We start from the raw sequence: 24692 nt of genomic DNA on the forward strand, positions 1-24692 counted from the left end.
AATCCTATCAAGTCCCAAACTATAACCCAAATCCCAGCCCTGTCAGTACTGACACACCAAGCACAGCTCAGTGCCTGCATAGGTCACACAGGGCTCTGCACATGCGCAGTACTCCTCCACTCATCCGCCGCACTGGTGAAGCGCTGCAGCCTCACAGTGGGCGTGTCTACACATGTACACAGCATTCCTATACCTTCCCTGTGCATTCCAACCACGCCTGCTGCGTCACTTCCGGGAACTGCCCCCCCTCCTCCGCTCCCTGTGTGTGTGTCTGAGGCGGAAGCAGGCCTGGTGAAGTGGGCGAAGAGAAAGAGAGAGAAGCAGAAGCCGGTGTCAGAATGGCAGGAGCTGACGGAGACGACTCTTTGTATCCTATCGCGGTTCTTATAGACGAGCTGAGGAATGAGGATGTGCAGGTGAGGGGGGGAGGCTACTGAATGAATGAAGGGGGGCTCCGTGTACGGGGGATGCGGGCTGTCTCCGAGGCGAGGAGCCCCCTCACAACACGCACCCCTCCCTCGGCTACTAGTGTGGTGACCCTCCAGCTGTGGACTAAGCGGGACACCGTGTGTGTGAGGCCGGCCTCCCTCTGCGCGGGTGGAGGGCTGTGTGAGGCCTGGACGGAGCAGAAACGGCGTAAGAACGCGTTTTGGGTGCTGTTCATTCTTAGGCCTGCTGATAAGCGGGCGTTTAGGAGAAGTTGGGATTTTTTCTCCCCTCTGTTATCCTATCAGTAGATGTACACAGGCTCCTTACTAGGCAGGTGAGGTTAGAAGCATTGTTTGGAAAGCAAAATAAAAATGCGTTCAGAAAAGACCTTCAGAGGCATTTGAAATGCCTGTAACTTGCGTCTAGCTGCGTTTTTGTTTATAGGGGTTTTTAACCGCTTGCTGACCAGCTGCCATGGCTGTGCGAATCGCCATAGGTGTACAATAGCTGCGTGGAACTGACGGCGGCGATGTCCACCAGCCACCCGCGATCGCTCCACAGAGAGGACGGGTATCTGTCAATGTAAACAAATCCCTTTTCTGTCAGGGGAGTAGAAAGAGATCTGCTGTTCCTAGTGATCAGAAACAGCATCTCTCTCTACTCCCAGACAGTCCCATTCCCCCCCCCCCACAGTTAGAAACACCTCCCTAGGGAACACTTAACCCCTTCCCTGCCAGTGATGGGTGGCTATTTTTAGCACTGATTGTTGTATAAATGTGACTGATCCCCAAAAAGTGTCCGCTGCAACGTCGCAGTCCTGCAAAAAAAAAAAATTTGCTGATCACCGCAATATAAAAATAAAAAAATAAAAATGGCATAAATATAGCCCCTATGTTGTTAACGCTATAACGTTTTAACAAAAAAATATGTAAAAAGAATACATATTGACCTAAACTGATGAAGACATTTTTTATTTTTTGGGATATTATCGCAAAAACTAAAAAATATTGTTTTTTCAAAAATTTTGTTTATAGAGCAAAAAATAAAAATCACAGAGTTGATCAAATACCACAAGAAAGCTCTATTTGTGGGGGGAAAATATTGTTTGTGTCACATGACCGTGCAATTGTCAAAGTGACGTAGTGCTGTATGGCAAAAAATGGCCTGGTCAGGAAGTGAATAAATTGATAAGGCCTTATAACGTAATGATAATTATGTGTGAACTGGCAAGGAAGTGGTTAATGCCTCTAAACGCAAACAGCAGACATTTTTAACCATCATTTACTAGCTGCCAATTTCCATCCTTCAGGAGAGGCTTTAAAATGTCCCGTGTACATGAAGCCTGAGGCTCCTTTCACACGGGGCGGGTCAGTGCTGATCAGCCCAGTGGATATCCGCATGCACAGCGGGGATCACCGGAGCCATCTCCGCAGAGCAGGCAGAGGACAGGGCCGTCACTGCGCAGGGACGGACCTGTCACAGCGCCGCTCTCCCCTATGGGAGATCAGGTGATGCCGGACCGCAGTGTCCGTTGTCATCCAATGACAGATGGAAAAATAGATTTTTCCTCCTTCACACTTTTTCGGATCGGAGCGGCTCGGATGTTGGACATGTCACCGCTGACATCCAACGCTCTATGGATTATCCGTTCAGGTCCGCCTGAAAACAGGTGGACCTGAACGGATCGTCTGTGTGAAAGGACCCCTAGGCCTCATGCACACAGCTGCTGTTAAACGCACGTTTTTTTGAGATTGGCCGTTTTTTGCTGTCCCTAAACTCCCCCCTGTAATCCTATGTGACCATGCACACATGGAAGTTTCTAGCAGTTTTATCAGCAAGGGGAGTTTGTAGGCTGTTTTCTGAACGCCCTAAAATCGCATTCAGGAGAGGGAATTCTGACCACAAAAAACTCTGAACACTGTTCAACGCACAAACTCTGGGCATGTTTTAGCTCTTCAGTGTTTATTTATAAAAATTCTGGCCAATAAAATAAACTTAAACTCACCAAAACGGTTTTGAAAAAAATGCAGCTTAGGCCCCTTTCACACATGCGGACATTATGTCCGTATTTCATCCATCCGTTTGCGGATGAAATACGGACATACATGCATCCCTATGGGATAGCGGGTGTCTGCAGATGAACATCCGCTGACACCCGATATCGTCCGCCTCCGCTATTGTCCGATTCTGCAGATGGAGGAAAATCCTATTTTTCTATCCGTCTGCAGAGCGGATCGGATGAACACGGACAGACGGTCCGTGTTCATCCGATCCCCCATAGAGGAGAGTGGAGAGCTGACAGGGCGGTCCCCGCACAGCGTGCCGGGACCGCCCTGTTATCCGCCAGCTCAGCGGGGACAACGGAGCCATCCCCGCTGAGCAAGCGGATCATCACGGGGCGGATCATTACTGATCCGCCCCGTGTGAAAGGGGCCTTAGGAGAAAATAAACATTATAAACTCGCCTGTCAGTAGAGCTGCACGATTCTGGCCAAAATGAGAATCACAATTTTAAATTTTTTTTTGCTTAGACTAAGAAGATAACAATTCTCGCAACGTAAAATCTTTCACATTATACCAAAAAAAAAAAAATTGGGTTAACTTTTTACTGTTTTTTTTTTTTATTCATTAACCAGTTGCCGACCGCCGCACGCCGATGTACGTCGGTAGAATGGCACGGGCAGGCATAAGGACATACATGTACGTCCCTTGCCTCCCGCGGGTCGTGGGCCCGATCGGGCCCCCGCCCGGTGCCTGCGGCGGTCGGTTTTCGTCCGGGAGCGATCCGGGACGAGGGGGCGGCCATTCATTCATGGCCACCCCCTCGCGATCGCTCCCGACGAATAGAAATCCCCGGTGACATCACTTCCTCTCCTGTAATGTAAACACAGGAGAGGAAGTGATGTATTCTCTCCTCCGTGTCGGTATTTTTCGTTCCGACACGGAGGAGAGCGGATCGGTGAGTTGCACCAACACTCTACACACACAGTAGAACATGCCAGGCACACTCACACCCCCCCTTTACCCCCCGATCACCCCCCCAATTACCCCTGCCCCCCAGTCACAGTGACACCAATGTCATTTTTTTTTTTTTTTTGCATTGGTGTCATTTGTGACTGTAATAACTGTTAGGGCAGTTAGGGTTAGCCCCCTTTAGTTCTAATGTACCCCCCTAACCCCCCCAATAAAGGTTTAACCCCGTGATCACCCCCCGTCGCCAGTGTCACTAAGGCTGGGTTCACATTGCAGCGGTTTATGAGAACGAATGTGATTCGCACCGCACTGCAGTGCAAATCACATCCGATCTCTGTGCGATTCGAGTTCAGCCATTCGCCGCACCCGCCGCACCCGCCGCAAATTCGCACGGGACCCTTTTTTTGGCCCGCAGCAGAATCGGATCGCATGGGTGTTCACACCATGCGATCCGAGTTTGCAGATCGCACTGCGATATGCGAACTGATCTGGGGGTGTCAGTAACATTTCACTGACACTCCCAGCAGTTCGCATAGGGCAGTGTGAACTGCCGCCGGGAGGCATGCGATGCGGGAACCCGCCGCGGATTCGCGGCGTTTCCGCATCGCTCCAGTGTGAACCCATCCTAATAAGCGATCATTTTTCTGATCGCCGTATTAGTGTCACAGGTGACGCTAGTTAGGCAGGTAGGTATTTAGGTTCGCCGCAGCTTTTTATAGCGCCAGGGACCCCCATATACTACCGCATAAAGCCCCCTGATTGCCCCCTAGTTAACCCTTTCACCAGTGATCACCATATAACTGTTACAGGTGACGCTGGTTGGTTAGTTATTTTTTTATAGTTTCAGGGCACCCGCCATTTATTACCTAATAAAGGTTTAACCCCCTGATCACCCGGCGGGTGTCATTTGTGACTAATAACTGTTAGGGCAGTTAGGGTTAGCCCCCTTTAGTTCTAAGGTACCCCCCTAACCCCCCCAATAAAGGTTTAACCCCGTGATCACCCCCCGTCGCCAGTGTCACTAAGGCTGGGTTCACATTGCAGCGGTTTATGAGAACGGATGTGATTCGCACCGCACTGCAGTGCAAATCACATCCGATCTCTGTGCGATTCGAGTTCAGCCATTCGCCGCACCCGCCGCAAATTCGCACGGGACCCTTTTTTTGGCCCGCAGCAGAATCGGATCGCATGGGTGTTCACACCATGCGATCCGAGTTTGCAGATCGCACTGCGATATGCGAACTGATCTGGGGGTGTCAGTAACATTTCACTGACACTCCCAGCAGTTCGCATAGGGCAGTGTGAACTGCCGCCGGGAGGCATGCGATGCGGGAACCCGCCGCGCATTCGTGGCGTTCCCGCATCGCTCCAGTGTGAACCCAGCCTAATAAGCGATCGTTTTTCTGATCGCCGTATTAGTGTCACAGGTGACGCTAGTTAGGCAGGTAGGTATTTAGGTTCGCTGCAGCTTTTTATAGCGCCAGGGACCCCCATATACTACCGCATAAAGCCCCCTAATTGCCCCCTAGTTAACCCTTTCACCAGTGATCACCATATAACTGTTACAGGTGACGCTGGTTGGTTAGTTTTTTTTTATAGTTTCAGGGCACCCGCCATTTATTACCTAGTCTCACTAGTGTACCCCTAAATTTAGGGCTGTCTACTTTCCAAAATGGGGTCATTTGGGGGGGGTTTGTGCCATCTTGGCATTTTATGGCCTTCAAAACTGTAACGCCCTTAGAAAGCCTGAAGGCGGTGCTTGGTTTTCGGGGCCCCGTACGCGGCTAGGCTCCCAAAAAGTCCCACATATGTGGTATCCCCATACTCAGGAGAAGCAGCAGAATTTATTTTGGGGTGTCATTTCACATATGCCCATGGCATGCGTGAGCAATATATCATTTAGTGACAACTTTGTTAAAAAAAAAAAAAAAAAAAGTTTGTAATTTTCCCGCAACTTGTGGCAAAATATAAAATATTCCATGAACTCAACATGCCTCTCAGCAAATAGCTTGGGGTGTCTACTTTCTAAAATGGGGTCATTTGTGAGGGTTTAGTGCCATCTTGGCATTTTATGGCCTTCAAAACTGTAATAGGTAGTGAGAAGTGAACTCAAAAATTTACGCCCTTAGAAAGCCTGAAGGCGGTGCTTGGTTTTCGGGGCCCCGTACGCGGCTAGGCTCCCAAAAAGTCCCACATATGTGGTATCCCCGTACTCAGGAGAAGCAGCAGAATTTATTTTGGGGTGTCATTTCACATACGCCCATAGCATGTGTGAGCAATATATCATTTAGTGACAACTTTGTGTAAAAAAAAAAAAAAAAAAATTTTTTTTTTTGTCATTATTCAATCGCTTGAGGCAAAAAAATAAAATATTCAATGGGCTCAACATGCCTCTTATCAATTTCCTTAGGGTGTCTACTTTCCAAAATGGGGTCATTTGGGGGGGTTTTGTACTGCCCTGCCATTTTAGCACCTCAAGAAATGAGATAGGCAGTCGTAAACTAAAAGCTGTGTAAATTCCAGAAAACGTACCTTAGTTTGTAGATGTGACAACTTTTGCGCAAACCAATAAATATACAATTATTGACTTTTTTTTTACCAAAGACATGTGGCTGAATACATTTTGGCCTAAATGTATGACTAAAATTGAGTTTATTGGATTTTTTCTAATAACAAAAAGTAGAAAATATAATTTTTTTTCAAAATTTGCGGTCTTTTTACGTTTATATCGCAAAAAATAAAAATCGCAGAGGCAATCAAATACCATCAAAAGAAAGCTCTATTTGTGGGAAGAAAAGGACGCAAATTTTGTTTGGGTACAACATTGCATGACCGCGCAATTACCAGTTAAAGCAGCGCAGTGCCAAAGTGTAAAAAGACCTCTGGTCATTTACCAGCAAAATGGTCCGGTCTGAAAGTGGTTAAAGTAATAAAAAAAAAAAAAAAATTGCATTTGAAAGACAGCTGCGCAAATACAGTGTGACATAAAATATTGCAACACCCACCATTTTATTCTTTAGGGTGATATATATATATATATTGTATGTATGTCTGGGGGTTCTAAGTAATTTTCTAGCTAAAAAAATGGTTTTAACTTAAAACCAACAAATGTCAGAAAATGGTTTAGTGTTTAATTGGTTAAACTTGTTTCAATTACACACAAAGTCTATTCCTTTGACAAATTGTTACAATGTTTATACTTAAAGAGGGAGTCCACCCAAAAAAAATTAAAAGCTAACAGCTAAAAATACTGTAGCTGCTGACTTTTAATAAATGGACACTTACCTTTCCTGGAGTCCAGCGATATCGGCAGCCGAAGACGAGCAATCTCTCGGCTGCTGCCAGTGGCATTCTTGGTGAGGGAATCGGGAAGTGAAGCGTTTTGGCTTCCTACTGCGCATGCGCGAGTCTCGCAGCACAATGAGAATGGTCCGCACTGTCTCTGGGACCTGTGTGTGTGTCCCAGCAGGCAGTGCGGCGGGACAGGAAGAGGCATAGACTCAGAAGTTACATTTTTGTGTGAACCTCCGCTTTAACTGGTGAAGAATGTTGTGATTCTTGACAGGCTACTAAGTTTTTCTCTTTCTTTTTTGAGGGCTGTGGCTTCAGAAGAGCAGAGAGAATTCTTTGCATAGAAAGAATTGTGGAACGCTTTAGTCAAGATCTCAATAACGATTCTTGACGATTGAAGCTCAAAAAAGCTTTTTCTGGACGCCAGATTGCTGGCAGAAAACGCTGGTTGAAGAACCTGCTTTTAACAGCGTTTTTTACTAGCTTTGAGCATTTATAGGGGTTAGCTTTTATGGCGGTTTTAATAAAAATACACGGAGGACACTCCTAAAATCCCACAGTGCATTCCAAACTCCCACAACGCATTGAAAAAATACGCCGAACACTAACGCGTGTTTATGAGCGTTTGAGGTTTTTTTGGCGGTGAAAAACTGCACTTTGAATGCAGATTTCGGGTGTTCAGAAAAAAGCCCATAAACACCACTGCTCATTAAAGCTAAAAAACGTCCATGTGTGCATGGACACATAGGCTAACATAGAGTGGAGTTTATGGGCTTTTAAAAAAAACACCCAAACTCCAATAAACTGCAGTTTGAGCTCCATTGTGCATGGAGCCTTATTATTCAGCTCTACCTGTCAGGATAAAGCATGTTTACAAGAAATCAGTGTGCATGTGGCCTTTACTGGATCCCCAAATACAATTAAAAAAAAGGCTTTTTATCGCAGGACTAGTCTAACATGCAGTGAAGTTTAAAGCAGAAAAAACCCTAAAAGCTGCAAGTGCATTGTTTTGAGGCCAAAGGCCCTGTTCACATGGGCTGTCCAGTGGAGTCCACCTGTCAGTTTTTTCAGTGACCTGATCAGACCCTTCAATCTTTTCTATGGAGCAGCATATCCGCTGCCACCATCCAATCCTGTCCAGATTGATTGGAAATGGACAGGTGGTCTGTTTCCATCTGCTCCTCCCATAGAGGAGAGCAGGACTGCGTCTTATCTGCATAGCGGAGTGGACACAGACATGTTGTTCGCCTGCTCAGTCGGTATCAGTGGTGAGATATATCGGCCAATATTTGGCGTTTTTTAATTAATCGGCATTAGCCAATTGTGCTGATAAAAAGGCTGATTATATCTTCAGCACGACTTACATTGACTTCTATTACAGAAGTCATTTGCAAGTTGCCTGAGTCTTCAGTGAAGGGACTTGTTTCCTCTCTGGGCAGTCTGCCAAGAAAAGACTAAAGAGATACAATGTTTACACTTCTGAATGAACTGAGTTCAGTGTGTAGAGTTCTCAGTTTAACCATTTAAAGACTAAATCTTTTCTGACACCTGTTGCTTACAAGTAAAAATCCTGTATTTTCTGCTAGAAAATCACTTAGAACCCCTAAAAATTATATATATATATATATATATATATATATATATATTTTTTTTAATCTAAATTATACATACAAGTGAACTGATTGGAGATTTGTTTTGTTTAAGAAATTTTCTGTATCGCTTATGAAGGCTGCTTTCACACTGGAGCGGACAGGCGTTGATGGTAAAACGCTGCTAGTTTTAGCTGCGCTTTAGCATCGTTTTATCGGTGCTATTCGGCTGCTAGTGGGGTGCGTATAACCCAGCTAGCGGCCGAGGAAGAGGTTAAATGTGCCCGTGAAGCACCGTTGCCAAATCGCATTGCATGTGCTTAGTGCAGTGGTGCCCATTAATATCAGTGGGCAGGAGTGATAGAGGAGTGGCATACACCACTCCAAAGATGCTGCTTTCAGGACTTTTTTTTTTTTTTTTTTTAACATCCTGCCAGCGCATTACCTCAGTGTGAAAGCACTCAGCTTTCACACAGACTGCAGGGGAGCTGTTTTGCAGGTACTTTTCAGGTGCTATTTTTAGCCCAAAAGTGCCTGAAAAACGCCCCAGTGGGAAAGGTGTCTGTTAGATTTTATGAGATGAGGAGGAAAAAAATAAAAAATTGGCCTAACATATCGGGCCCCCCCAAAAAAACGGCATTATATATCAGCCGCCACAATTTCTAAATATCTGCATCTGCCAAAGAAAAACCCATATCGGTCGACCTCTAGTGAGATCCCCCACCAAGAATAGCGGATTTGGCTTAGCAGAGGTGCCCGTGTGGAATGCACAAAAACAGCCTGTTCAAAAAAGTACCAAAATCAGCTCCTACAAAGGGTACAGGAGATAGTTTAGCATGTTTGTTGTGCATAGGTCAGGCCATTCAGGGGAATAGATACAAAAATAAACAAATGCTCCTGAAGATTGCCTTAGGGTAAATAGAGAAGAAGATCTTCACAAATCTCACCACTGCATCAGCTGTGCTGTCACTCTCAACAGGTCAGGGGGAACCCAGAGGAAACACTACAAGAAAACAAGGACAGAGGGTGCACCAGCCTTGTGCATTACCTTTTACAACACTGAAATTTATTTAACCACCTCAATACTGGGCACTTTTACCCCCTTCCTTCCCAGACCAATTTTCAGCTTTCATTGCTCTCACACTTTCAATGACAATTATTCAGTCATGCTACACTGTACCCAAATACAAATGAAATTTTTATAATTTTGCTCACACAAATAGAGCTTTCTTTTGTTGGTATTTAACCACTCGACCACTGGGCACTTAAACACCCTTAATAACCAGACCAATTTTCAGCTTTCGGTGCTCTCACATTTTGAATGACAATTACTCAGTCATGCAACACTGGACCTATATGAAATTTTTGTCCTTTTTTTTCACACAAATGGAGCTTTCTTTTGGTGGTATTTAATCACCGCTGGGTTTTTTATTTTTTGTGCTATAAAAGAAAAAATACAGAAAATTCTGTAAAAAAAAAAATGAATTTTTCTGTGTTTCTGTTATAAAATTTAGCAGATTAGTAATTTTTTCTTCATAAATTTTGGCCAAAATTTATACTACTACATATCTTTGGTAAAAATAAGTACAAATTGGTGGATATTATTTGGTCTTTGTGAAAGTTATAGAGTCCACAAGCTATGGTGCCAATATCTGAAAATTGATCACACCTGAAGTACTGACGGCCTATTTCAATTCTTGAGACCCTAACATGCCAGAAAAGTACAAATACCCCCCAAATGACCCCTTTTTGGAAATAAGACATTCCAAGGTATTTAGAAAGAGGCATGATGAGTTTTTTGAAGTTGTAATTTTTTCCCACAATTCTTCGCAAAATCAAGATTTTTTTTAACTTTTTTTTTTTTTTTTTTTCACAAAATTGTCATATTATCAGTTTTTCTCACACAGCATATGCATACCACAAATTACACCCCAAAACACATTCTGCTATTACTCCCGAGTACGGTGATACCACATGTGTGAGACTTTTACTCAGTGTGGCCACATACAGAGGCCCAACATGCAGGGAGCGCCATCAGGCGTTCTGGAGCACCCAGGACAATTCTGACATTTCTCTCCTACATGTAAAAATCATCATTTATTTGCTAGAAAATTACATAGAATCCCAAAACATTATATATGTTTTTTTAGCAAACACCCTGGAGAATACAATGGTGGTCGTTGCAACTTTTTATCTCGCACGGTATTTGCGCAGCAATTTTTCGAATGCTTTTTTTTGGAAAAAAAACAGTTTTGTGCTTAAAAAAAAAAAAAAAAAAACACAGTAAAGTTAGCCCAATTTTTGCATAATGTGAAAGATGAAGTTACACCGAGTAAATAGATACCTAACATGTCACTCTTCAAAATTGCACAGGCTCGTGGAATGGCGCCAAACGTCGCTACTTAAAAATCCCCATAGGCGACGATTTAATTTTTTTTTTACTGGTTATATGTTTTGAGTTAGAGGAGGTCTAGGGCTAGAATTATTGCTCTCGCTCCAACGTTCGCAGCGATACCTCACATGTGTGGTTTGAACACCGTTTTCATATGTGGGCGGGACTTACGTATGCGTTCGCTTCTGCATGCGAGCACATGGGGACAGGGGCGCTTTAAAAAAAATATATATATTTTATTGTTCATTTTACTTTATTTATTTTAGTTTGACATTTTTTTCCCCAAAAATAAATTTTTTGATCACTTTTATTCCTATTACAAGGAATGTAAACATCCCTTGTAATAGGAATATGGCATGACAGGTCCTCTTTACAGTGAGATATGGGGTCAATAAGACCCCGCATCTCACCTATAAGCTGGGAAGTCACCGGCGGTCACGGATGCTCTTGAGTGCGTGCCCCAGGGGGCGTGCGAGAGCGAAATTCTGGGAGGACGTCATATGACGGCCTCCCACAGTTAAGAAACCGCCCTGTAGCCGTCATTCGGCTATAGGCCGGTTATTAAGTGGTTAATCACCCCTAGTTTTTTTTATTTATTTTTTGATGTAGGCAAAAAAAAATTTGGAAAACAAACAATATTTTCTACTTTCTTTTTTTAAAAGAAATCCAATAAAATCTAATTTTCATAAATTTAGTCCAGAATGTATTCTGCTACATGTCCTTGGTAAAAAAAAATAAAAAATCCCGATAAGTGTATAATTGGTTTGTGCGAAAGTTATACAGTCTACAAGCTAGGCTACATATTAGAGCTGCACGATTAATCATTAAAAAAACGCGATCTCAATTCACCCCCTCTGACTCTCCTGCTGAGAGTAGGCAATTCTTTCATATAAACAAGTGGAGAGATTATCTGCTCACTCAGCTGTCAAAAGAAAGCATCCCGGGCAGTCTGCCAAGTGTACAACTTGAAACATTGTAACTAAGCTTACTTCTTAGATCAAAGGGAAAGAACTTCTTGCGTAAACAAATATTCTGGGCAGTCTGCCATGCTTTCAACCAAGTGTAAATGCAGGAAGTGTAACCACTTTCACACATGCGGACCGTATGTCCGTATTTCATCCATCCGTTTGCGGATGAAATACGGACATACGTGCATCCCTATGGGATAGCGGGTGTCTGCGGATAAAAAAAAAATCTAAATTCTGCAGGCGGAGGAAAATCCTATTTTTCTCCAGTCATCTTCCAGGACGGCACACCTGAGAGATGACTGGTCCACCTGACAGGAAACACAATCAACAACAAGTTTAAAAGTCCCCACCCCTCCCTCAGACCTTCAGTTCTTGATTGTGTTTCCCACAGGATGGCAGCGAAACCAAGTTTCTCAGTTTTTTAAATTTTTTTTGTGGGGTCTGGAACCCCGTTTTTTCCTGTGAGGTTTATCTTTTCCTGGGGCTTAGCAGACAGGGTCTGCGATGCTCCCTTGTAATCCCCAGAGGATCTGGGGGAGATAGTAAAACCTCACTTAAGGTCTCTTTAGTGAAGCCTTATTGCAGCCTCGTGGGACAGGGGAGTTGTCCCAGTAGTGCTGCTCCCCATTCATGCCTTTGCCTACCTTGAAATGGTTTCGTTGGTGGAGTGAGGTGAGCTGCATTCTTCCGGAGTGCGGAACGCGGTTGGCGTGTGTTCCAGCACTACAGCGCATGTCCGGAAGTTCGGAGGCGTCACTTCCGGGTATCAAGTTTCCGGAGGCCTGGCGTTTCCTGTGGTGGCTGGACGCACCGGCGTGCGTTCCAGCATCACGGCGCAGGACCGGAAGAGGCCGTACGTCATTTCCGGGCGACGGACCTCCCAAAGATGGCGCCGATCGGCGCTTTATTTAAACAGTAGAGGGTGCGGTGCGGAGCACCCAGACTTCTTTCTGGTGAAGCGCTTTATATTGGCAGCATCTCCAAGGCAAACAGGGGGACGCTCAAGATTGCACCTTCTCCAGCGATCCTGCAGGGCAGCTAAATCGCCATGGAAGTGGAAGGTCCGTCTGAGCAGACAGCCATTGAGGTCGCCACAGGGGGTGAGTGATCCAGCTGTGTTTTAGGGGCAGGGTACTCTGAGGCAGACCCCCCTTGCCCCTTAGGACATGTGTAGCTAATTGTCTATTTTTTGTTACTATTCCCAGGGACTGAAGGCTCTGCCCAGGGGTCAGCCTCTAGGTCTAAGGGAAAGGCTACCTCAAAGTCTAGGCGTTGTGGTTATTGTAATTCTAAGTTAGCACAAGACCACACCAAGCCTTTCTGCGATAGATGTATCTTTAAACTCGCAGGCAAGGAGACCGCTCAGGTCGGGAAGGAATGTAGGGCCTTACAGGCAGAAATGTTGGCCACCCTTCAATCTTTTCAATCTACTCTAGTGAAAAGTTTGGATGAGGGTCCATCAGAGAGAGACTCCTCATTCACAAGAAAACTTTTCCACATCCTATGCGGAGAGTTCCCAGGGCCAAGTCTCCCTATTGTCTGAGGTGGAGGAAGGCCAGGTCCCAGATTTTAGTTCTGGGGAGGAAGATTCAGACCAGGATAGCCAGGGGGAGGCTAAACTTGGGGGACTTTTGTTCTCGAGTGAGGACATGGAAGGCCTATTAAAGGCCATTTACACCTCAGAAGATATCCAGGTCCCCTCTGCTCAGGTCTCAGCGCAGGACAAAGTATATAGAGGCCTAGAAAGGTTGCAGACCAGAACCTTTCCCATCCACCAGTCTCTGAAGGAGATAATCCTCAGAGACTGGAAGGAACCTGAACGTAAGCTCCTCAAACTGAAAGCTTGGAAAAGAAGGTGTCCCTTTAAGGATGAGGAGGAGGAAAAGTTTTTTAAAACTTCTCGTTTGGATGCAGCCCTAGCGCAGGTGTCTAAGAGGTCCGATTTATCCTTTGAAGATTCTGGAAATATCCAGGATCAGATGGATAGAAAGTCTAAGACTTTACTCAAAAGGGCCTGGGAGGCGAATGCGGCAGCAATGGCGCCGGCTCTAGCTTCTGCCTGTGTAGCCAGGAATGCAGACACCTGGCTTGGCAAATTAATGGATCATGTCTCCCGGGGTAGAGAGTCTAAAGAAATCGTAGACTCGCTGGAGGTAATCAGTTGAGCGGTAGCATATGTGGCAGATGCAGCGGTGGAGACTGTTAGGACCACAGCTAAGGCAGCAGCACTTTTAAACTCCGCCAGGAGGGCCCTATGGGTAAAGACCTGGGATGGAGATTTTACTTCCAAGTCTCGCTTATGCGGCATTCCCTTTGAGGGTTCCCTGCTCTTTGGGTCAGGCCTAGATCAGCTATTGTCCCGATCTACTGAAAAGGGAAAGAAGTTCCCGGTGAGGCCCAAGAAGGAAAGGGGTAAGAAATTTTTTCGAGGCCCCTACTCAAAGACTCATCATAAAGGGAAAGTTGAACAGAGGAAGAAGTGGAACCTGGGGAAAGAAAAAAGTGCAATTATTTTTTCCGGTTCCGGAGCCTCTCAGAAAGAAGGCAAATGACGCCACCGTAAAGGTAGGCGCAAGACTCAGCGACTTCCTTCCCCAGTGGAAAGGGATTACGCAGAGTCCATATATATTAAATCTCTTAGAAGTGGGGTACAGACTGGAATTTCAAAGTCTTCCCCCACAGGAGTTTCTGATTACCTTTTCCTCCCAGGGACCCAACCAAGGCAGAAGGATTACTGAGAAATTTAAAGGAGCTGGCAGAGCAAGGGGTTATTGCTCCAGTAGCAGCCAGTCAGTTAGCCCAGGGTTTTTACTCACACGTATTTGTAGTTCCAAAACCCTCAGGCAGGTTTCGGTTGATAATAAATTTGAGAAGACTCAACCGTTACTTACTTCACAAGAAGTTCAGGATGGAGAGTATTTACTCAGTAAGAAAACATCTTCAGAAAGGAGTTTTTATGGTCACTCTGGACCTAAAAGACGCATATCTACACGTACCCATTGCTCCCGAGCACCAGAAGTACCTACGCTTCGCAGTTTGCATACAGCAGAAGGTACAACACTGGCAGTTCAGAGCTCTTCCCTTTGGGCTGGCGGCAAGCCCAAGGGTATTCACAAAGGTGATGGCCGAAGTCGTAGCATACCTACACCTGCAGGGGATAGGGTTAACACCCTACCTGGACTACTTGCTGATCTACAGTGTGGATCAGAGGCAAGCAGTGATAGACAGAGATATCGTGTTAGAAACTCTGGAGACTTTGGGCTGGATGGTCAGTCGGGAGAAGTCCTCACTGACTCCATCTCAGTCCAAACTATACCTAGGCTACCTATTAGACTCGCAGGCACAAAAGGTATTCTTGCCAACAGAGAAGGTAGCGAAGGTCCAAAATGCAGTTGTCACTCTTCTCGAAAGAGGAGAAGCCTCTCTGAGATATATAATGAGACTGTTGGGTCTCATGACCGCCTGCATACCGGCAGTAACCTGGGCACAACTCTATTCTCGGCAGCTTCAGACTTTCCTGCTTGCCTCATGGGGAGGAAAAAGAGAAACATTAGAGAACAGAGTATCTCACAGAGGAGGTCTCTCTCTCTCTGCAGTGGTGGCTCGACCCACACAATTTGTTGAAAGGTCGCCCCTGGTCCCAGGTAAACCCATTGGTCTTGACCACGGACGCCAGCGCTTGGGGTTGGGGGGCTCATCTGGGAGACCGATATACCCAGGGGTCCTGGAACCACAGCCAAGCCAGGGAATCTTCCAATTTCAGGGAGCTTCTGGCAGTAGGCAAAGCCCTAGACTATTTCCAAGAGCAGCTGCAGGACAGAGAGGTTCAGGTCCTCTCAGACAACCTGGTCACGGTTGCATACCTAAACCACCAAGGGGGGACAAGGTCGGACAAACTAAAGCAGTTAGCACAGCAAATCCTTGGGTAAGCAGAAAGGAAGGTCCTTTCACTCTCAGCGATTTCATATAAAAGGCTCACTCAATCTGCAGGCAGATTTCCTAAGCAGACAGCCCATCCTTCAGGGGGAATGGGGATTGAGCAAAGAAATCTTCTTCCTGGTGTGCAGACATTTTGGCAAGCCAGAAATAGATTTGTTCGCTTCCCGGGGGAATGCGAAGGTCCTCAGGTTTTTCTCCCTTTACAAGGATCAAGAAGCAGAAGGCTTAGACGCTCTGGTACAGGTGTGGGATTTCAGGCTGGCTTATGCCTCTCCCCCACTGGTACTCCTTCCCAGAGTCCTACAAAAGTTAACCTACTCAAGGACAGACCTGGTGCTGATAGCACCCTGGTGGCCCAAGAGGGTTTGGTTTCCCACCATTCAGAGTCTCTCGGTAGCTCCCCCGCTGCATCTGCCGGTGCAACGAGACCTACTCAGTCAGGGTCCAGTCTTTCACCCCGACCCGGGACGTCTCTCTCTGACAGCATGGCTATTGAGAGGGAAATACTCCGACAGGGGCTGTTCGGAGAGAGTGATAGACAGTCTTCTCCTCAGCAGGAAAGGCGTCACCAGAAAAATTTATGCAAAGGTCTGGAAAGTTTTCTCCCATTGGCTGCAGTCTAAGGAGGGGGCTCTCCCAGATGATACCTACCATCCTAGACTTTCTTCAAGAGGGGGTGGACCAGGGTTTGGCAGTTAGCACCCTCAAGGTCCAGGTGGCAGCCCTGTCCGTGTTTTTCGATAGGAAGCTAGGACAGGAGCCGCTGATAAAAAGATTTTTGTTAGCCAGGGAAAGGGTAGTTCCAGTTGGGTCAGTCAGTTGCCCTCAATGGGACTTGTCCCTGGTATTAGATGCCCTAACAAAGGGGCCTTTTGAGCCGGTGACTCAAATTTCTGTTAAACTTTTATCATTTAAGCTGGCCTTCCTTCTGGCTATCACTACGGCCAGAAGGGTGGGTGATATACAGGCTCTTTCGATTAAAGAGCCGTTTTTGCGCATCCTAGAGGATAGGGTAATCCTCACTCAGGATCCTCTTTATTCGCCAAAGGTGGCTTCATTATTTCACAGATCACAGGAGATTATTCTCCCGTCTTTTTGACAGAATAAGAATAAGAACCTGTCCTTTTCCCAAGAATAAGGAAGAGGACAGGTTCCATTCCTTAGATGTTAGGCGTTGTCTCCTAGTCTATTTGGAAAGAGTGAAAGACTTTAGGAGATCCAGTCACTTATTGATCACCTTCTCAGGGAAGAGAAAGGGTCTACAAGCTTCTAAGACAACGATGGCTAGATGGGTTAGACAAACCATATCTATTGCTTATAGGCAGGCAGGTAAACCAGTACCAACCCGCCTTAAGGTGCATTCTACCAGATCTCTGGCGACCACCTGGGCAGAAAGGGCAGGCGCCACAATCGACCAGATCTGCAGAGCAGCAACATGGACGAGCCATAGAACCTTTCTGAGGCACTACAGAGTGGAGCTGTTGTCCCCTCAGGATTTGGCATTTGGCAGGAAGGTCCTACAAGCGGTTGTCCCGCCCTAAAGGTAGGCCTGAACTTCTTGCTTATCGTCTCAGGTGTGCCGTCCTGGAAGATGACTGGAGAAAATGACCAGTTACACTTACCGGTAACGGCTTTTCTAGGAAATCTTCCAGGACGGCAGGCCTACTTCCCTACCCTTGTTTTATTGGTGTGGTATATTGATTCCTCACAGAATGTTCCCTCTGACACCGGTGTGGGCTTTTCTTTACCATAACTGAAGGTCTGAGGGAAGGGTGGGGACTTTTAAACTTGTTGTTGATTGTGTTTCCTGTCAGGTGGACCAGTCATCTCTCAGGTGTGCCGTCCTGGAAGATTTCCTAGAAAAGCCGTTACCGGTAAGTGTAACTGGTCATTTTCTATCCGTCTGCAGAGCAGATCAGATGAACACGGACAGACGGTCTGTGCTCATCCGATCCCCCATAGAGGAGAGCGGAGAGCTGACAGGGCGGTCCCTGCACAGTGTGCCAGGACCGCCCTGTTATCCGCCGGCTCAGCGTGTCTACAATGGAGCGATCCCAGCTGAGCAAGCGGATCATTACTGATCTGTCCCGTGTGAAAGGGGCCTAAATCTTTTTCTGACTCTTCTTTCTTAAGTTAAAATCAATATTTTTTGCTAGAAAATTACTTGGAACCCCCAAATAGATAGATATATATCTATCTAATCTCTCTCTCTCTCTCTATCTATCTATCTATCTATCTCAGAGACCCTAGGGAATAAAATGGCAATTGCTGCAATATTTTATGTTACATTGGATTTGCCCAGCAGTCTTTCAAATGCAGTTTTATTGGGAAAAAATACACTTCAATAATAAAAAAAAAAAAAAAACGAAACAGTAAAGTTTTTTTTTTTTTTTTTTTTTTTTTTTTTTTTTGTTTTAATCGCGAGAATCGTGATCTGTCTTCTAAGCAAAAAAAAAAAAACTCGTTTTTCATTTTAGCCAGAATCGTGCAGCTCTACTATATATCGGTGATAATTGATCAATCCTAAAGGGTGGTGGGGAGTGGAAGGGGGTAGGTGAGGAGGAGTGGAAGACTGCTCCAAAGTTACATGTGAGTGTAACACTAAACATGTGGTCCCCATAAATGTGGGTGTAACATGTTACAAAAGGTGAACTTATCATTTAAGGCCCTTTAGTGTTAAAAGACCATTTCCCAGTTATGGGCAGTATTTTAGGTAATTTGTTGGCATCAGAAGTACTGAGCTGTGTTGGGCTGTGGTAACTGAAAGCTTTTGAGATTACTTAAAGGGGTTGTAAAGGGAACTTTCTTTTAAATAACAAACATGTCATATTTAACTCCACTGTGCAGCTCGTTTTGCAAAGAGTGGCCCCAACCTGGTCTTCTGGGGTCCCTCGGCAGCTGTCTCTGCTTCCCACTCCCCCCAACCCCCCCCCCCCCCCCCCCCCCGCAAGTACTTCTCACGTTCATGCGAGCTTCCTCGCATGGCGAGAAGTACTTGCGGGCATGCTCCCGTGATACAGCCGGCGTCATTGGATGTGATTGACAGTAGTGCGAGCCAATGGCAGCACTGCTTTCAATCCATCCACTCTAGCCAATCAGCTGCCAGGCTGAGTGGCGAAGAGGATGTTGGGGGCGAGCGCGGGGTCAGGTAAGGAAAATGGGGGGGGCTGGCACTGTCAGATGTTTTTTCACTTTAATGCATAGAATGCATTAAGGTGAAAAAATGTTTACTTTTACAACCCCTTTAAGCTTTTGCCCTAAATTCTACCTGGCTTTAAAGTGGTTGTAAACCCTTACAAACCACTTTGACCTACAGGTAAGCCTAGATTAAGGCTTACCTGTAGGTCCAAGAAATATCTCCTAAACCTATATGGTTTAAGAGATATTTGCCCGAAAACAGGCACCGCTGTCTACGGCGCAGGCGCACTGAGCGCGGCATTCTCAACGACGGAGCTGCCACGCGTATCGGCTCCCGTGCAAATGCGTGGGAGTGACGTCATCGCGGCTTCGCCGAATGACAGCGGCGGAGCGGCGAGACCCCACCAACAAGATGGATGCGGCGGACTACAGGGGACAGCGGCGACTTCGCTGGCTCCTGTGTCAGGTAAGTGACACATAATGGACTACTATGCGATGCATAGTAGTCCATTATGCTTTACCTTTGCAGGGAGTGAAAGAGGAAGTAAACTCATCAGGGTTTACTTCCTCTTTAATAGAGTTTGGCTGTAGCTGCACAGCTTTTGTAACTGGTGCAAAGCAATAGGTGAAATCCAGTATCTAAGCTACTAATGCCATCAAGGCAAACATGTTAAATCAAATCAAACCACTTTGATTCAGATGTTTAGAAGATTTAAAAGTTAATTTACAGTATTTGTGATCACCACTATATCCAATTACAGGATGAAATTGTATTTCAAAGGATGAATGCAGCACTAAGTAAAGTCAGGCCCTTGAATCTGCCCCCGTAAACCTCTGATTCTTCTGCAGCTTCATTGCTGGTGCAATGTTTTTGGGCTCCTGCCTTGTAACCTGTGTGTTGTGGCACATTCTTGCATGAAGACTTTGGTAAGGTGGGCAAAATTTTCTATGATCCATTTGGACAAAGAACCTATCCCCAGTATTCAGGTCTATGTGCATACCCCAAAACACAGAATGCACAGTGGGAGTTGAAGTAAATACTGGCCTCATATAGCACTTTAAGGCACAACTCTTTGAGCAACTGAATGGTTATTTAAAGCAGGGCTCGACAAACCCCAGGTCGCTATGGTGACCAGAAATCGCACCCTGGCGCCTAGGCTGCCACCAGTCCACTCTATAACTCCTGATGCCCCAGACATGCTGTGCATTAACACGACTGCTGTTGTCCTCCCTTCACACTCAGCGCGGCACTCGATGCTTGCCAGGGCCGCTGAGTGTGTGAAATTGACAAGTAATGGAGAGAGGAGGCTCTGTCAGATTTGAGCTTGATGTCGGAGTGGGAGGGACCCGGCCAGGGTGGGACCCAGCAGCTATCAAACACCAGCCAATAGGATCTGGGCAGGCCACTACGTGTATATGGCCCCACCCCTTTTCTTAAGCAGCCCAATCATTGGCTGGTGTTTGATAGCTGCTGGGTCCTGCCCACCCTGGCCGGTCTCACCCACCCCCGACATTAAGCTCAATTCTGACAGCTCCTCTCTCCTCTTTGTTGTCAGTTTCACACAGTTACTGAGTGCTCAGTGTAAAACCTGCCAATCGGTGCCATTTTCTGCCATCGCCAATCGGTGCCACCTACCAGTGCCACTGTCAATCAGTGCAAACCAGTGCCATCTATCAATGCCACCTGACAATCAGTGCCACGTGCCAGCTCCACCTGCCAGTGCCAACCAATGCCACCTGTCAGTGTCATCTGCCAGTGCCAACCAGTGTCACCTGTCAATGTCACCTGCCACTGCCAATCCGTGCCACCTGCCAGCGCCATCTGTCAGTTCCACGTGCCATCTGCCAGTTCCAATCCAGTGCCACCTGACTAAGCCAATCAGTGGCACCCGCCAGAGCCAACCAGTTCCATCTATTGCCAGCCTTACTCTTTCTGCTCAGCCCATAACCCTGATGTAACAGTGTTACGTTGGAGTTATTGACTGGTTGCTCTATTGTGAGTTAGGTTTAGGGGGTGAAAATTACTGGCCTTACCCCAGGAGCTGACAATCCATACCACTCTTGAAAGCAAATTTTGTCAAGCCCTGATTTAAAGCAACTCTGATGTGAATCAAAGCAGCTTAGAAGCAATTAAAAGCTCACCGCATTGACTTGCTTATGAGTTTGATGTAAATATGCATGGGCCCTTTCAGGTTCCTGTAGACCTGTACAAGCTCAACGTGGTCCAGAGGTAGTTGGGAAGTGATGGCACATGTACAGCACTGAGTTGGATATTTTATACGGTATAAATTTTTGTCCCTTTTTTCTCTGGGATCCTTTTGTGAGCGTCTCGGAAAGAAAAGGAAGGACAGTTCACTAATGCATAACGGGTTGTTTACTACTGTGGTCTTTAGAGTGATTGCAAAGTTTATGTATGTATTTTTATTTACAAACATGTAGTAATTACCTGCTCTGTGCAGTGGTTTTGCACAGAGCACCTGGTTCCTCCCCTTCTCGGGGGTTCCCCACTGGCTCTCTGGGCTCCTCTTCTTTGCCATGTGCCACTATAGGAAGTGCTTCCTTTGGTGGCACGCACGAGGGCTTGATCCTGTGCCTATTGACACACACAATGTGGCTTAGCCCCACCCCCTACTACCTCTTCATTGGATTTGATTGACAGAAACAGGAGCCAATGGCTCCGGGGGGGGGGTGGGACAGTAAATGTCAGGGCGGGGAGGCACAGGACGTTGCTATAGAGCACTACAGTGTGGGAGGTTAGGATTGATTGAAATAGGATGTTCTGTTAGATATAGACATTGTGTATTTTTGTGTGCTCTTGTTGCAGAGAAGACCTATAACTTGTAAGGGAGCCAGCTACTCCTTCTTTTCAAATGATTGTGTTCTTATTCTGCTTCCAGAAGATGACTTGCTGCTTTCAGTAGATGTTCTCGGCACTGCTTTGGGGTTGATGACTGTTATACATACCAGCTTCTTTGAAACATGTACCCAAGCTGGTACATTTTCCCATTTCGGAGCTTTCCTCTGCTGGCAAATGGAAAATTATGATTTTTTTTTTTTTTTTTTTTTTCTAGAATGCTAGAATAGGATAGACGTACAGAAAACAGATCTGGGGAAGTAATTTAAGTACTTCCAAAAGAAACCCGGATTGTTTCCAAATATTTTATTTTCAGTTGCGGCAACTGGTAAATGTCCATATATCAAGGGGTACATGGGATCAGATGACCCAAACCAGGGTGTGCCTGGTAAACACTGTATTTAAAAGGGGGTACATCATAAAGTTAAAGTGATTGTAAACTTCAGACATGAAATATGTCTGAAAAGCACCAAGTGTCAGTTCTGTCTGCTGCTGTTCCTCTGCTATCCGCATCAGTCGCTTTTGACAAGTTCTCCAGCAAATTGCATGCCTCAGCTCTGGCGCTGTGTGAAGGGCCAATCAGCTGAGCTCTGCAGAGTGTGACTTCAGCTCTCTACCCCATTTTTTTTCGGAACTATCTGACAAGCTGTATAGATTCAGCACTTTAAACAGATGTAGAGCAGAGAATACTTTAGATCAGCCTTTTTCAACCAGGGTGCCTTGTTGGTTCTTCAGGGGTGCTCTGGCAAAATGTCAAAAAATTGCCCTAAATTGTCATCAAGTGGGTGGATCAGGTTTTGCCTTTTTGTTAAACCAAGCCTCAGGTTTTTATTATGTAGCAATAGAACCTTGGGCACTGTGTGGGCAAGATGCCAGCATCTAAGAACCAGTGACAATATAGGTTAGAGCGGTGTTCTGCCCACTGCTGCAAAAATGAAAAGCTAGCAGCTACACATACTGCTGGCTTATAAGATGTCGGGTGCATGCCTCCACCATTGCGGGTAAAGGAACCCGGCCTTACGGCTTCACACCGGGAACCCTACTGCGTATGCACGAGGCTCTGTTCCACTCCTCTGGGGTAGCTCAACACTGTGTAATTTTAAAGGGTGCCTTGACTGCAAAAAGCTTGAAAACCCAGCTTTTAGATAAACGGGTACAACCTGAGGCCAGTCACTTCACTGGGTGTATATATAAGGTTTTACAACCACTTTAAGAAGTAATGATTTTGTGCTTATTCTTTGTTATAAGTTGTCAGAAGCTGTGGCTATTTGTTTTTTGCTAGGTTGTCAGAATTTTTTATTTTTTTTTTGTGTGCTAAGCCTTTCTCTAAAGATTGTATTTAAAAGGTTGTCTGTATGGGAACCTTCAGATTTAATGCAGGACTTTATGGGGTTAATTTACTAAAACTAGAGTGTAAAAGCTGGTGCTTTTCTGAATAGAAAACAATCTGCTTCCGTTTTATTTATTTTCTTTGTCAAAGCTTAATTGAAGGAGCTTAAAGGGTTTGTAAACGTGTGTGTTTGTTTTTTTGTGTATATATGTGTGTGTGTGTGTGTGTGTATATATATATATATATATATATATATATATATATATATATATATATATATATATATATATATATATATATATATATATATATATATATATATATATATATATATAACATTTCATACTTGCCTCCGCTGTGCAGTTCAATTTGCACAGAGTGGCCCTGCGCTACCTCTTCTGGGGTCCCCCGGCAGCGCTGGTGGCTCCTCCCTGCATTGGGTGTCCACATTGGAGAAGCGCTCTCCTTGGTGGACACCCGTGTGGTTGTGCACCTGAGTCCTGCGTGTTTTCACACAGAAAGCAGGACTCTAAGAACTCTTGTTTTACAACAGCAGTCATTAACGTTTAGATGTGCCTTATTAAATATTTGGAGCTTAGGAATTTTGAAAGAGCAGCACTTTTTACTGGTGACATGTTGAAACGAGTGCATGATGCCTGTGTGTGAGAACTATGCTTAGATTTCCAATTCTGAGTTTTGGGGGTAGAACAAGTTTTATAGCTCCACTGCTCTTGTTAAAAGTATACTTGTAAGCAGCTAAGCTCTGCAATTCCAGTTTTTTTAAATTGGAACTTTGTTCACAGGGATAGAAATGGAGGGGAGACTTCTCTCGTGTGGACACGGCAATCAAAACAAAAGTTCAAATTCTTCACCATTTAAAATAAAAACTTTGTTAGAGTTCTACTAAAAAAAAAACAGTCCTTTTGTGCAATATGTGCACGTTTCACTATTTTGTTTGTATCTTTAAAAACACTTCAATTACAGACCAGTTAGTCAGCCAGAATACTAATGTGCTCCCAACACAACCTCTGCTACATAAGCAGAACTACTACATATACTATGTTCTACCTGGTTGGACTACAGAACAACCTACCTTTTTTATGTTAAGAATATGACTAGGAAGAGGTGTTCTTTACACCACCAGAACAGAACTTAAGCAGGGAACTGGTTGTGACTTTAGTGCAGCAGAATTGTCAGCTCACCGCAGGAAGTTAGGGGCTTGTCTGGGTTTGGCAGAATAAAATGTATTTTCTGTACTTGCAGCATTTTTTTTTTTTTTTTACAGAGTATGTATTGCACAAAATCTTTTTTTTTTTTTTTTGCCTCATTTACACCATGGTGCAGAGAGGTCAGTTTTTTTTTTTCTACACATGTTCTGCAAGGGCATCAAAGAAAACAATTGTTCTCTGTGCCCCGTTTACACCACAACACTGGTTTTGCATGCAGATTTTTTTTTCTACACAGGAATCTGCAATTTGTTTGCAATAGTCGGGGGGGGGGGGGGGGACTGATGGGATATCATCATTGGTTAGAGCGGGGCACATAACCGGCGCAGAAGAAAACTGATGTCAACGTGCATAACGACTCACTGAAACACGCATGAAAACGAATGCGAAAGTGATGTCTCCAAGTAAAATCTGCGTAGTTTCCCCATCAGTTTTCATGCATGTATGGTATGAACGAGCCCTAAAAAAGGTAGTGCTTTCTGGGGAAAATCTGTGGAGGCTGGAAGTATGCAAAAGACAAATCAGGAAATGGTTGCCTGTATGCTTTTCACACACATTAGGATC

General features: G+C 45.2%; 1 protein-coding gene across 1 annotated transcript in view; it reads left to right on the plus strand.

The window, feature by feature from the left end:
- The first annotated feature begins 232 nt into the window (after positions 1 to 232).
- PPP2R1B (protein phosphatase 2 scaffold subunit Abeta) overlaps positions 233 to 24692 on the plus strand; it is an 83170-nt gene continuing 58710 nt past the window's right edge. Inside the window, 1 exon segment of the mRNA XM_077456933.1 lies at positions 233 to 416. Coding sequence (XP_077313059.1) covers positions 339 to 416 — 78 coding nt within the window. The 5' untranslated portion in view covers positions 233 to 338.

This window comes from Lithobates pipiens, unplaced genomic scaffold (genome assembly GCF_037356315.1).
Source record: "Lithobates pipiens isolate NorthernLeopardFrog02 unplaced genomic scaffold, aLitPip1_a1.2 Scaffold_27, whole genome shotgun sequence".
Taxonomy (NCBI): domain Eukaryota; kingdom Metazoa; phylum Chordata; class Amphibia; order Anura; family Ranidae; genus Lithobates; species Lithobates pipiens.